General features: G+C 32.8%; 1 protein-coding gene across 9 annotated transcripts in view; it reads right to left on the reverse strand.

Annotated features, from left to right (window-relative positions):
* NBEA (neurobeachin) overlaps positions 1-15,268 on the reverse strand; it is a 678,194-nt gene that overhangs the window by 408,732 nt on the left and 254,194 nt on the right. For all 9 annotated transcript variants that reach the window (XM_032314437.1, XM_032314438.1, XM_032314436.1 and 6 more), the window contains one exon: positions 9,948-10,386. In XM_032314437.1, coding sequence (XP_032170328.1) covers positions 9,948-10,386 — 439 coding nt within the window. The remainder of the gene's footprint in view (positions 1-9,947; positions 10,387-15,268) is intronic.

Consider the following 15,268-nt stretch of genomic DNA (forward strand, 5'->3'; position numbering starts at 1 on the left):
GAAGACAAAATTATCAACTCTCAATCTGAAAAAAAGTTATTAGTAATCTATAACACTTTTTTTTAAACAACTCATTAAAATCCCTGTGGATAAAATAAGAAATACGGGCTGGTTTATAGTGCTGTGAGACAGATTTATATATTGTAGGAGAACTATCACCCAAAATTCCTAATTAACAGGTCATCACCAAATTTGGGCAGAAATTTTTATTAACGGACTACTACAGCATCTTGTCAAGTGCTGAGGCTATGCAAAATATATTATGAAAAACAGTTATATTAATGAGAGAAAAAAATTTTATCTCAACAACCTGTAACAACAGCTTGTAAATAAATACAAACAACATTAAATGCCAGTCTACTTAAGAACGGAAAGCATCTGGTTCAATAGCAATTAATGTGAAAGTCTTCAGACACTTCATTGACAGCGAACACAGCAAATCTGGTAGTGCAAAATGGCGTTTAAATATAGTAAAACAGTGGCTAAAAAACCCAGTTTTCAATGACAGATGGATCAGAGTTAGAATTCTACCTTCCACAATTTCTAGCTGTGTGGTATTAGGTAAGTAAATCTCTCTAAGTTCCATTCTCCTCACCTTTAAAATGAGACTCATAACAGTTTGTAGCTTATAAGATTTTTAGAAAGATGTAGTATATAATACATATAAAATGTTTAGCACTTTGCCTGGAATATCATGTGATCTATAGCAATTGTTAGGACTGCTATGGCTTCCAAAAGTGCTGATGCAACCTAGGTCTGCACCAGCAACACTACACAGTTTTGAAAGAAGTGATAATCCTGACATCCTTTTTGATTGTCAGACCTCATAAACAAAATCTTGTGTGCAGTTTTAGGCATAAGATTTCAAGAATAATGACAAACAGCATCATGCCCATAAAAGAAAAATTCATGGGAGGGAAGGCTGAGAGACCAGAAAATTATAGTTAAACAAACAAACAAACAAACAAACAAAACAAACAAAAAAACAACTTTTTTTTAAATCTGAAGGTATATGAAAAGGAAAGAAGAAGAAACTATATATCTCCCTATCAAATTAAAACCAACAGGAAGAAGGTTCTCTAGTAACTTTTATGAGTTCCAGTTTCCAACTACTGATGTGTTCAAATGACTGGGATAATCATGTCACCAGAGCTGGGTTGAGAGAGGTGGGAAGCTGGCTTTGACTGACTTCTCAGATCCTGTCTCAGTCTACAACTTCATGCAGCCTACTCTTTCTTCTTTGAGTATAATGGCCAGATGGTTTACAGAATCAGAGTACAGTACATTCTGTTCCTTAATATCATTCCTTCAACACTGCCCATTCCCTAACACATCAAAACATTCTGTTTCCTAACAATCTACTTTATAAATAATCCACAAGTTTACATTTATTAATATGCATTGATTAACATATTATGTGAAAACTGAACTTTTAGCTCTTACAAGATCTTCTTTCAGTGACTCAACATGTTCTACTTGGTAACTTATTCTATCCGTACCAAAAGGCTTAATCTTACCTAGGAGTCTTCATAACTATTGTGGGTACCCATTTCGATTCCATAAATATGCTAAAGTATACATAAAATTCTGAAGTGCATACACTTTTTCTAGGGTGAGCAAATAATTATCTGGGTTTCAAAAATACAGCCACAAAAAAGTTAAGACCCACCAATATAGACTATTAACATATTCCACTCTCCTTCTAGATCTGCTATTCATACAGTTGCGTACATAGAATCCTCTATACTACACACACATTACCAACTGCATTTTTCTATCTCAAGAACATTGTTTCCATGTTTTCCCACACAATTTCACAATTCTGCTCCATAACCTTAAGACAGCAAACTATAAATAAGTAGATGATTCCTCTGTACTACATAAAACTCATGCATACTCTAAGGTTGTGAAGGTTATCATCAAAACAGCACAAGTCAAGAAATTATTCAATCTAACTCACATCAACAAAATGTTCCATTCAGTGATTAACTATGTTTTGTGATAGAGTGAGCGATATATAATACACATAAGTGTAAATTTTCCATCACTGAATTTATCCTATCTCAAAACCAGAAATTTGGGCTGTAATCTGAGATTCATTTGTTCATTTATTCAACAAATACTTACTGAGCCTCTGACAGTAAGGTGAGGTGTGGTTCTAAATTCTGACATATAGAAATATATAGAACAAACAAAACCTCTGCCTTCATGGAACTTATATTCCAATATGGAGAGACACAAGATACAATAACATGAATGGGTTAATAGAGTATATGAGATGGAAAGTGCTATGAGAAAAATAAAGCACAGACAAGAATAAGGAGAATTGCTTAGAGAAGACTTAACTAAAAATAGTAGTATTTGAGGAAACACTGGAAGGTGTAGGAGGAGCAAGCTAGAAGATATCCAGGAAAGAGTGTAAGACTGTCACAGGCATGGTTTGTTTCCTTCTCCTAATGTCATCCATGCTATTCCTTCTGTTGCACAAATTATAAATGAAACCACATGAAAATTGTTTTTCTCTGCTTAACTTATTTCATTCAGCATAATCTCCTCTAGTTCCATCCATGGTATGCAAAAGTTGGGCTTTCATCTTTTCTGAAGGCTGAGTAATATTCCATTGTGTATATGGACCACATCTTCTTTATCCATTTGCCTGTTGAAGGGGGTATCTTGGCTCTTTCCACAGTTTAGCTCTTGTGGACGTTGCTGCTATTGGGGCACCAATGGCCCTTCTTTTTACCACATCTGTGTCTTTGGGGTAAATCCCCAGCAGTGCAATTGCTGGGTCTTTAGATAGTTCTATTTTTAATTTTTTTTTTAAGAATCTCCACACTGTTTTCCAATGTGGCTGCACCAGCTTGCATTCTCACTAACAGTGTAATAGAGTTCCCCTTTCCTGATATCCTTTCCAACATATGTTGTTTCTTGCCTTGTCAATTTTGGCCATTCTAACTGGCTAAACTGGTAAGGGCTTAACAAACCATGAAAGACTATGGACTATGGGAAACAAACTGAAGGTTTCAGGCGGGGGAGATGGGCTAGCCCAGACTTGGGTATTAAGGAGGGCATGCATTGCATGGAGCACTGGGTGTTACATGCAAACAGTGAATCATGGAACACATGGAACACATGGAACATCAAAAATTAATGATGTAATGTATGGTGAATAACATAATAAAATTAAAAAAATGCAAAAGCAAAAGCAAAAGCAAAAAACAAAACAAAACAAAAAAAGAGTGTCACAGGTAGTGGGACCAGGAAGAAGGCTAGTGTTGAGTCTAGAAGATGTGGAGGCTTGTAAGAGGTGAGACCAAGGTAAGCGGGGTTCTGATCATAGGTTGTTATAGTCCATTGTAAAGACGTTGGCTTTTTCTCACAGTGGATCAGAAGCTACTAAAACCTCATGAACAAGGGAGGAATTTGATCTCAGGTTAAGCAGGACCATTCTGGCAGTTGTATTAAGGATACACTTAATGGGGGAAGGGAAAGTAGTAGGAGTTTAGTGTAATAAACCAAGCAAGAAATGATGTAGTTTGGATCGGAATGGCAAAATGTAGTCAATATTTTGACTATATTAAGAAGGCAGAGAAAACAGCATTTGCAGAAGACTGGATGTGAGTGTGAGAGTAAAGTCAAAGAAGATGTAAAGATTTTTGCCTTAAGCACCATGAAGGGCAGAGCTGCCATTAACTAAGATAGGGGCGAACATGGTTGGAGCAGTTATTAATCATCCAAATATATTGAAAAAAACTATTGGATAGAGGAATCTCTAATTGAGGAGAGAGGACTGGGCTGAGACATAAATTTGGGAATCATCAACGGAAATGCTACTTAATGGCAGGAAATTGGATGAAATCACCGAAGAAGTGAGTGCAAGTGGATAGGAGAGTGGTTCAAGGACAGAGTCCTGGAGAGTCCATTAATTATTTCTGTGGCTCTTATAAAAAGATTCTTAATTTATCTGTATATTCAAGGTTTGGCCTATGTATAAAGTAAGATAGTGAAGATAAGGGTTTTTCAATAGTGACTCATCAAGGTAAGTGAGTTTTGTAATTGTTTGTGACACCCTAAAAGAATCCCTTTCTTCTTTCTGCTCCCTCTCTCTTTTCTGTAACACTTATTGAGCACTGACAGGTTAAAGGAATACAACTTCCCTGACAAGTTTGAGGGATAAAAAGAAAGTAAGATATAACCCATGTCTTAGAGATACCTGAAGGAAATACAAGAAACCAACAAATCAACTGTGCAATATATTTCAATAACTGCTTTGATCAAAGTTATGCACAGGATCTTTCAGGAACACAATGGATGTGCATTATCTGGGAACAGTGAGCTGAATCTAAAAGTAGCACAATAGGAATTAGCCAAGAGGAGAAAAAGTTCAGTAATAAAGCCCTAGTGAGGCAAAGAGATAGGAAAAAACATAGTAGATTGAAGGAACTGAAAATACATCCTTATCACTGATAAAAGGTAAGGACGTTTCAAACTAAGAAGTCCATCATCTTTTGTTTTGTAATATATTTTGTAAAAAGCAAAAATTATTTCAGAATTTTTATCAGTTTTGCATTTAAGAAAAATAACTCTGGCAGAAATGTGGAAGATACACTGGCTGGGGTGGTGGAGACCTGGAAATAGTGAGGCCAATTAGGAGATAAGACAAAGAATCCACTTGAGATTCTTTGTCCTAAAGTGAGCTGATAGCTTTGGGAATGGACATGTCCTATCTTTTCTGGAACTCAGGTCTTTTAACCAAGTTCAAAAATAGCTATCTGCTACTTTTTAAAGACTCATTACAAGATCATTTCACTTATGATAGGGTTTGGAACTTTATGGGACTTTTAAGGAATAATGCATTATTTTATATGCTGACAAAGCCAAAGAGAATAAAAGTAATATCACACAACTAATTTTGTAATCCATTATTATTATTATTGAGATCCATTATTAATGACCAATTCTCCTAATTTCCAGATTAACACTCTTCCCTAGCAAGGCTTATATAAATGCTAAACATTTATCTGGAAGGAAAAAATTGAAGCTTAGGAAAGAAACAATGCTACTGACTTTAGGCTGACACTACAATTTATTGCAGCTCATCAGATATCACAAGGCTACTGCTATGACATTTTCATGTTTTATATGTCTTTATTTTGTAAAATATTTAGAATACCAATGAAAAATATGTATAAGAAATAATTGAGTATTTCATTCATCTACTCCTTAAAGAGAGATACTTTTTCAGCTCACTGACTTGTCTGTGAAAATGCCAGGAGAGACAAAGGCAACATTAGGGACATTAGGATACCATCATGCTTAGTCAAAACTGCATCTTCCGGCAACTGGCCTTAAAATACTATACCCAGGACACTTGGGAGCATAATGAAAGCTAGAATTTCAGTGCCTAGACTTCATAGATACCTTGAAATGTAAAGGTTGGCAGACTTTTAATCAGTTTGGCTTACAATTACTTGTTCATCCTTTAAGTGATACAAGCAAAACACTTCACAAAAATTAGTAAAGGAAGAGAAATGGAAGTCCTCAGCAGTAATTATAATTTTTAATAATCTTTAATCAATGTAGGAAGATTCCATCACGTATATCAAACATTTCTTTGTTATTTTTTCCCTAAATTGTCATCCTTAGCATTAATGTTAAAAATGTTAATATTAAAAAGCTAGAGAGAAAATAGCTACCCGAATCTTATCCCTTAAGTTTAATAATATAAAGGCTATCTATATTGCTTTTTTAGTCCTATAATATTTACAAATTTTATTTTAGAGATTTTCTTATTCAGAGAATAAAACACTTGAAAGTGAGGAAATTAGGTTTGAATGGAAAAATATACAGAACATTCTGCCTGAACTTATCAAACCCAGTGATTCAAATGTAAGTGGGATTGTAAAATCAAAAGAGATGAAATATAAATCATGTAAGATCAATGTTTATTATCCAGAGAAGCAACACAATTGTGATTTTTTTGTTATATCCCAGACATAAAATAATTTTCTAAAACACAGTAACAGTTAAAAGGAAGAAGCATATTGCCCTCTCCACCCCTCCATCTTTTGTCCAAACTAAGGCGTGGGGGGGGAGGTGCGGAGAAATAGCTTAGAAATCCCTGGGGAATTAAGACTGACCTAAATCACAAATATATACCAAAATCTCCAAAAATAAAATCATGTGGACATATAAGACTACAATCTTAACATAAAAGATAGGATAAAACTTAATTGGTGGTTTTAGAGAAAAGCATTACACCAACCTAAAAGTTACTCAGGTACTAATGTATAAAAAATATAGCTCAGCCTGAGTATTTTATAAATTATAAATCTATATTTAAATCTATCAAAAGAGATTGCATTGTTGGGGAACTTCGCAATTTGGCTTATGTGTTCTATGATGAGATTATTAAGCACTTCTCTCCAAAATAAAACCATGATAATGTTATCATTTCCTAACTCTATTTTCTCTATATACAGTGTTTCCTACCTATAGAACAGTACCAGTGAATTGCTAGCATTTTCAGCGCTTTGCAATCATAAAAACGAATTTGTTAGGGCCACTCAGTGTAATCAGACATTTATGAAAATCTGCACAGGTGATGACTGGAAGAAATGGGGGAAAAAGCATCAGTACTTTCCAGATATGTTAATAAGACTATTTATACAGTATTTCATAATACATTGTGAGAAAATAATACTGAAAGAAAAGTTTTATTTTAGGTAAGTCTAAATGTTTCTAAAATTGAGATTGTAATTTAACTAAAGAAAATATTATAAATCTCACAACTGAAATTCATAAATGCTCCATCCCAAGTGGGGAGAAACACCCTATGTGGAACACAAGTTAACATAACTCAAATTACATCAGTTGTTTTAGGAAGCTATTTTCAAATTTGCTGTATAGAATGAGTATAAAGAATACATTGTTAGCAGGCTTAGAATAAAACCAATAAACTGTTGGTTAACAAAAGTAAAATCCTAGGTGATCTCCATTGGGATTGAGCACTATTATCAGGAAGCATGATTTGGTTACAGAGAAATGAGCAACTAAGACTGTAGCTATTTTTCAACTAAAGGTAAAAATGAAAAATATATTATTGGTAGAGTAAGACCCATGATAATTCTGTGTTTGAAACTGGTAGTCATCAGGACTTTGTTTCTGAGTCCTGTCATCTTGGATCCTATTTTCAAGGAATTCAATCTGATGTTAAAAGACATGTCATAACTTGGATTTCAGATTTTAGTGCTTCAGAAATATGTTTATATACTTCATAATGTAATTATAGCTACCTTAAGACAGATAAGGCAAATGATAGCAATATATTGGAAGTATAATTGAAAAATGCAGTTGTCCAGAAGCACTTGTGGGGATGATGCCTCTGAAAAGCTGCTCAAAGCTCTAGAGTTTGAAGTTAAATTTTTGATGTTGTCACTCTCAATCTATTGAATGGCTGACAGACAATCAAACCCGTCTGGCTGGCTGGCAGCTCATTTTGCTGGCAGGTGGCAAACAATTAGACACACCAATTTGTGCCTCCTGATGACATTAAAGCATGAAACTAAGTTGTATGCAGGGCCTAGTGATTTGTGTGAAAGCATTTCAAAAATAATACTCTTTGCCGTGGCAACTCATTTCAGACTGCCACCTCCCATTATGGCTTTGAGCAGTGAAGACGACAGACTTGAGTTACGTGCAGTGCAAGGCCGCTTCTGTTCAATCCGTCATCAGCGCCCCCTGAGACCTCAATCCCCTCCTTTCATCAATATCACCTCATCATTTACATTTGATAGTACTTGAGCTACTGCATATATTAACTACACTAGAGACCCTTTTCCTAAAAAGAACTGAAGTATGCTTTGTGTGCCTCGATTTCATTTCTACTTACGCAATTTAGAATAATGATCCCACTCCCACTGCACTTTGCACAAATGCTACAAGGAACAAATGGAAAGTTCTATTTTTTTTAAAGCAATATTCACAAAAGTGTAATAAACTTTGAGTAACTGAGAATATTGGCACTTTTGTTGTTTTAATGAAAAAATTGTTCTAAGAATAATTCAAATTAAAAAATGTTGAATTTTTATTTCACTGGATTCTCTTATGCAAATCAGAATAATTCTCTGTATTTATTTGTTTTGTATTCTAACAAAATTTAAATATATAATTGAAAAGTAAGTGGAACACAAAATTTTTATGATCCTAAGTTAAATTACTATAACATTTTTATAAATATATACAATTACAGATACTTACATACACATGTTTACATACACTTATAAAGACACATGCACATATATCCAGGAGACATAAACTGAATACGTGAAATAGAGGACATCAATCTGAGATGACATAAGCAACATCCAAGAAATTATATGAATGAATATCCAAATATAATATTAACACAAACTGTTAGAAAAAATATTTTCCTACATTTTAACCCTCCTTTTTTCAGTTTTTTAAAATTCTGAGACTTCACACATTTTAACTTGTGTGACAATTTTTTGCAAACATTTCATCTCCATTTACCACTCTCTAAGTTCAATGTAGAAAACACTGTTTTTATCCATCTTTATATCAAAAGATGGATAAAATGATGATGACTGATGCTATTTATATTTTCACAATAAAATGTTCAAGAAGTATGTGTAGGACAGGTGTTAAAATCTTTAAAGGTAAAAGTTTAATTAATATCTATATATAAAAAAGATAATCTGCCTAACTGAAAATGCCTTTACTGCCATACCTCTAACCCTTAATACTAAAAATTGTACAAAGCAGTATGGCTGTCTTGGAAAAGTAAAACAGAATAGCTAGTACATTTTGATTATGTGTTTATTTTTGACACTCCGGTTTAAGAACCATTTGATTTTCTAACTTGAATTTTTCTCTCTAAAAAACAATTGTTTACCAATCATCTTACACACACATATAAATTTTGGGTGGGTAAAGTGTTTTTAACTTCAATCACAATTTAATTCAGATGGTAAACACATTCTTTAGTTTACATGCTAATATGTAAATATTAGTCCCAGTATCAATGTTAAGTACTATTAGTAATTATGACTAACCTCAAATAATGTTTCAAATGCTGTATAAGTTTTTAAATAGTAGGATAAATTACATGAACAAATTCTTAGGTTCTAAAATGTTTTATCCTGCTTCTGTGGACTATCATTTTTATGGCATATATAATGGAACAGAATAAAGTCTGGTGGTCCTCAACTTAAAACCCTTGTATGATTTAACATTTGAATGCAGATATATGAGCCACCTTATAGTTTAGAAACCTAAAATGCCTTTCAACAATATTTACTTTCAAACACATGCCTCAAAATATGGCTTTTACATTGATTTTGAAAATTCCACACATATATTCAGATGATAATGCACATTTTCAAATTTTTCCCATCCTTGGATTTAATACTCGAATTTGAATTTTATTACTTAAAGGAAGCTTCTTTGGTCTCCAGCAGTTATTACAGTTTTTAGTATTATGATATAGGAACTTTAGAGCCAGATTAGACCAGAGAGATAGGACCTATCCCTCCCCCATTTTATCCATGAAACAATTAAATCCAAAAAGATAAAAGTACTTCCTCAAGGTAGTGTAGTCACTGATGATGGATTATAATCAGAATCTGCATTTCCCTATTCTGAATTTAACGTGCTGTCTTGCATACCATATTGAAACATCTTTTTTGAGATGTATTATTTAAGTGCTTTACTATGAGATCTGGTTTTTATATTGATATAAATTGATATATATTGATATAAATTGATATTTGATATTCTTTGTATTTTAGCATTTTAGTAATTTTGTATTTTAGTAATACTTATATTACTAAATATAAGGTTTTTGAGCTCCTTCTAATATTTTTAAAAATAAACTCTAGTTTTCCTTCTGTGTTTAGAGCACTATGAATAATAAGTTTGGTACCCACCTGTCAAAGGAATGAAACTGCATAGGAAGAATAGCTTGCGCTTCTCTCTTCAATGTTGGGTCTGGGTATGGAATAGGTTCAGGTCCACATTCTGCAATTTCAACTGGGGCAGCCACAAGACTTTTCAAGATCTCCTTGACATTGATGCCTTTGGTTTGACTAATGCTAGATATGGATGGTGCAGGTTTCAACAGTTCACTGGGGTTCTCAGTTAAGCTTTCCTGTGATTTTTTCACTTCAGATGACAAAGTGGATAACAGTTCACTCATGGCATCAGGGCCTGTGCCCGTCTCCAATTCTGCCCCATTCAGGATGCTAGCCACTTGCTCCTCTCCAATTCCTGAATCTGTATGTGGAATGGAACTTTCTAGCTGAATATCTTCACCGGGCGTTGGTGTTTCTTTTTCCTTTATAGTGTCTGGAAATGTAGCAGGAGTTTCTGTAATAAAAGAAACTGGTTTAAACAAAAAGCTTCACAAGTGAAAATTCAGTATTATTAATAAAATATTCTCACATATTGGAATAAAGAAAATAAGACCTGTGGGAAACAAAGAAAAATCTGCTAAGTGGATGTGCATAACAACACAACTGGATTGAAACATATCATCCATGTACATCTGCCACTTTGTTCGGGAAGCCTCAACAGAACCCTATTTCTTTTAAAAGCCATGTGGCATTTCAAAACTGATGTCTTTAAAAGTGTGGAGAAATAGTACTCACAACAATTTCTTATAACAGCTTACAAATAATTATTATATGAAGTTCCCCTTTATCCTTTGTCAGTTACCAAACATGTAAGAGAAATTATTATACTTCTCTAATATTACCTTAAAAATATAAAGTCGATTTATACCTTTTTTGGTATTTCAATAACCATTAATATAATATATAGTTAAAATACTTAAACTAGTTAAAAATATTATTTTAAAATCACATAATATTACACCTAAAATTCTGAAGTGTTAATAGCAAAAAGCATGCCAAATGATTATTTCAAAAGAATAAATACTTTAATAAGAAAATAATGTTCCTCAAGAATTTAGCTTATATGTGCCTTTTTTTTTTAAGATTTTATTTATTTATTTGACAGAAAGAGAGAGATCATAAGTAGGCAGAGGGTCAGGCAGAGAGAGAGGAGGAAGCAGGCTCCCTGTTGAGCAGAGAGCCCAATGCGGGGCTCAATCTCAGGACCCTGAGATCATGACCTGAGCCGAAGGCAGCGGCTTAATCCACTGAGCCACCCAGGCACCCCTATATGTGCCTTTAAGAACAATTATTTTGGAATATTCATTCTTTGTGAATAAATATAAATTTCAATTTGTGAAAACTGAAGCAGATAAAATATATACAGATATGAAATACACATACATTATCCATTAAAACAGAAAGACATCTTTAAAATGTTATATGCCTATCATTCTCATTATACAAACGTTAATACAATGAAGTTCCCTATATAATAAAATGTTATCAAATTCTAAATCATGACCTTGAAAATTGATGTAATCTAGGTATAATAGGGATAACAGCTCTTAATAAAGTGATGTGGAAGAAGAAAATAAGATACTATAGGTAAATTACTTGCAAGTCCAATATGAAGTAGATACTTAGTCAATGTTAGGTACTTGATTTACTCTGATTTATATTTAAGTTTATCCTTTGTAAAACAAGAAGCGCAGAGTAAGTTATTTCTAAAATCTCTTCAAAATGAACATCTGTAAGTTCTATAAAACGGCCCTTAGATTTTTGTTACTTTGGTTGTTTCTTTCTTTTGAAATGTTTTTAGGACAGGAAATCAGAAGACTGTCCAACAGGAAATAGGCTATTTTGATTCAGCAAAACATCTCATAAAACCTTTGGTCAAGTCTCTAATAAAAACACAGAGAAATGTTGTTTTGGTAATACTATTTTTGGGGTAGGATCATAATTTTTTCAAAGTTTTATACACACATGCTGAAGGATTAAACATAATGTGGAGGGAATTTCTTTAGCAACAGGGCTTGACTCTTAGACTCTATGACAGTTTTGTTAATTTCTTAAATGTAGAGTAATGTCATGACATCCAAATTTACTTAGTATGTGAATTTATTAATTTTTCCAGATTTCAGAATAATTCTGTCAAGTTCCAAAAGAAAGTTTTCTTTCAATTCTCCTTTCCTTTTGATTCAAACTGTATTAGATACATACATTACTTTAAAAAAATAACATTTTCATATTATTCAACTTAATATACAATATCCATTTAAATTGGCTAAAAATATACATCTCTCACAACTAAGTGTTTTATTGTCATTTTCCTTAAATAGTTGTATTTGTTTGCTCAAGGATGTTAGAATTAACAGGAAAGATTAATCAGTAGAACAAGACAATAATATTCAAACACCAGATGACCAACAAGAAAAACAGGTAGACATATTAGAAACCTAATTGTTCCAAGACTAAAAATTAAGATAACTACATGAAAGTTTTGAGAAGACAGATAATTTTAATAATACTCCTGGCAAAGCACTGGAGAAGGAAAAGGTAAGAGGTAAGGTAATAGTTTCAGATTTTTTATAAAACCTTGTGACAGAAAATTAAGACTTTGAATAATAGCATTTGGGATAAAAAAGGAAGGAAAAGAATGAAGATGTTCCTGGAATATCTAGCTTAAGAAAAACAATGGAGACATGCCACTAAGTGAGGAAGAAAGCAAAAGATAAGAAACTTTGTTCAGAAATATTATTGGGGGGGGGGAGTGCCTGGTTGGTTCAGTCAGTTGAGCATCAAATTCTTGGTTTTGGTTTGGGTCATGATTCAGGGTTTTGAGATCAAGCCCCGAGCAGGGCTCCATGCTCAGTGGGGAGTCTGCTTGAGATTCTTTCCTTCTCATTCCCTCCCTCTCTCTTGTTCTGTCCTCCTGCTTACTCACTCTAAAATAAATAAATCTAAAAAAAAAAGAAAAGAAAATTTTAAAAAAGATTTATTTATATATTTGAGAGAGAGAAAGCACACATGTGTATGTGAGAATGGGGGTGGGGCAGAGGGAGAGAATCTCAAGCAGATTCCCCACTGAGCATTGAGCCCTACATGGGGCTTGATCTCACAACCCTGAGATCAAGACCTGAGCTGAAACCAAGAGACTGATACTCAACCAACTGAGCCATCCAGGTGCTCCTGTTCAGAAATACAATGAGTTAAATTTTGAAATTAATTGAGTGCAGAATCTCTGAAATATTTATAGCTGTTGAGTCAAAAGAAATACAGCCATGTATTTTGGGATTATTCAAATTGAGATGATAATTGATACTTCAAAAGTTGATAAAGTAAGTTGGGAATAAAGAATGAGAACAATTGCTAAGGCAGTTACTGCCCCTATTGGAGGTATTACTGAATTTATTTAATGCACGTTTGCATTTATATATTATATATTTGGGGAGAAAAATCAGTTGTGGTAGAAAATCAGTAGAAAATTAAATAGAAATTAAATACCTTCTACAACAATAGGACAGAAAATGTAAATGCAGAAACAAAATAAGAACTCTAACAAGAAATCACAGTGGCATGGTTACCAGCATGGGCTAAATTTTCTTTCAGAATTTAATTCTCAAAAGGCATACAGTCAAATCTAGCACCTAGTCTGAACTTGGCTGATTTACAGATTTGGCCAAGGGTTTCACTTTAACCTAATGTGATGTTTCAGTGTCTTTATTTATGGCATGTTTTACATTAAGAACTACACAAAAATATAAGTAGTATAGGAACCTGAAATATAAGAATTTTGCTAAAAACAGAATATCTAAAATAAAATCCTTGATTTAGTGTCCACAAGGTACCATATAATAAGATTTTTCCATCAACTACATACTTTTTTGCTTTTCCATTCAATGAACTCTCAGGGAACAACGACAATCTATAACTCACTACTAGATACTTGAAACTCCAATATAAATGCTGACCTCTTAATTATAAAATGCAATTAAGTTTGTTAAAATTGAATATTGGAATATTTTCAAATGACTCATTAAAATATTTACACAGTAATATAATTCTAATTTTATGTTTACTGAGGCTGGTAAATCAATGATTTCAAAATGAAGCAGTTTTTGATATTTCAATAAGAATTCTATTCAAATCAATAAACTCTGCAAAGCATAATTTATGATATTATGTAGAAATAAACACCATTGGAAAATTTTATAATAGTAATTGCAAATAAAAAAGAGATCAGTAGTTCAAAAGCCTACTTTAACTTCCCATCATGCATTAATATTTTATGCTCATAGTTGATAGCATCAACTTCAGTTTGAATAACTTATATTGCATTTCCAGACTGCTTCTCTGGGACAGTAAAGTACTCTGAGGATTTAACCCAAGTGACTTCAATAGGATGTTAAGCATGAACAAGAAAGTACAAATGATTGCAGCTGTGCCAGTTATATCAATGACAATGGATTTGTAATTTTTTGATCATTCTTCATCAGTTTCTACAGCAAGAGGCACGTTAGTACACAAAGCAGAAACATGACTGGTCTGAGTGTTCTTAACCTTATAAGAAACATGGAGCTGGATGCCAGATGCCTCTTTTTCTTACTGATTTTCATTGAACCTAATGAGTACATCTAATATATTTTAGGAAACGTATAGCGTTAACTGCAGCAGATGAAATGATTTCTGTATGGGACCTCATTTATCACAATATTTTTTGAAAAATCTTGTTTTACAGTGATGTATAAAGTGTTTCAATGTCTTACCTATTAAATTATTCAAATTGCTATTTTCCAAACTACTTAAGAAATAACATTAAAAGAACATACAGCTCCTTTTTGTATATCACTAAAAATCTTATTATTTGCTCAAGTAGTAATACTAAGCAAATTAAATCACCTTAGAGTAATTTAAAATATAAAAAACTATATGTAACTTGTATTTTTTATATTAAATCCCAAAATGCCAAGTTACACAAAAATTAACCTGAATTCCAAGAAAGAAAAAGCTGCCATATGTAAGATTTAAAATTGTTACTATTCATTTTACACAACAAAGACTGCAAAAGCACTGAGTAGTTTTTTGCAATTATTTATATATGATTTAATTTTGTTTGTTACATTAAAAGTATAAGAATACAACTTCAGGAATTCGGTATTTTCAATGAATATACCCATAACAGACAAAATTATAATTCAGGAGAAACAATTAGGAGCCAAAAGGTATTTCTAATTAGTTCTTATTATAATGTATAGATCTGTTTGAGTTTATCTTAGTTGGAATACATGCTTTTGGATGTGCATACTAATGATTTTCATCAAATTTGGAAAGTTATCAGGCCACTTTTTCTTCAA

Source organism: Mustela erminea, chromosome 15, assembly GCF_009829155.1.
Source record: "Mustela erminea isolate mMusErm1 chromosome 15, mMusErm1.Pri, whole genome shotgun sequence".
Classification (NCBI taxonomy): domain Eukaryota; kingdom Metazoa; phylum Chordata; class Mammalia; order Carnivora; family Mustelidae; genus Mustela; species Mustela erminea.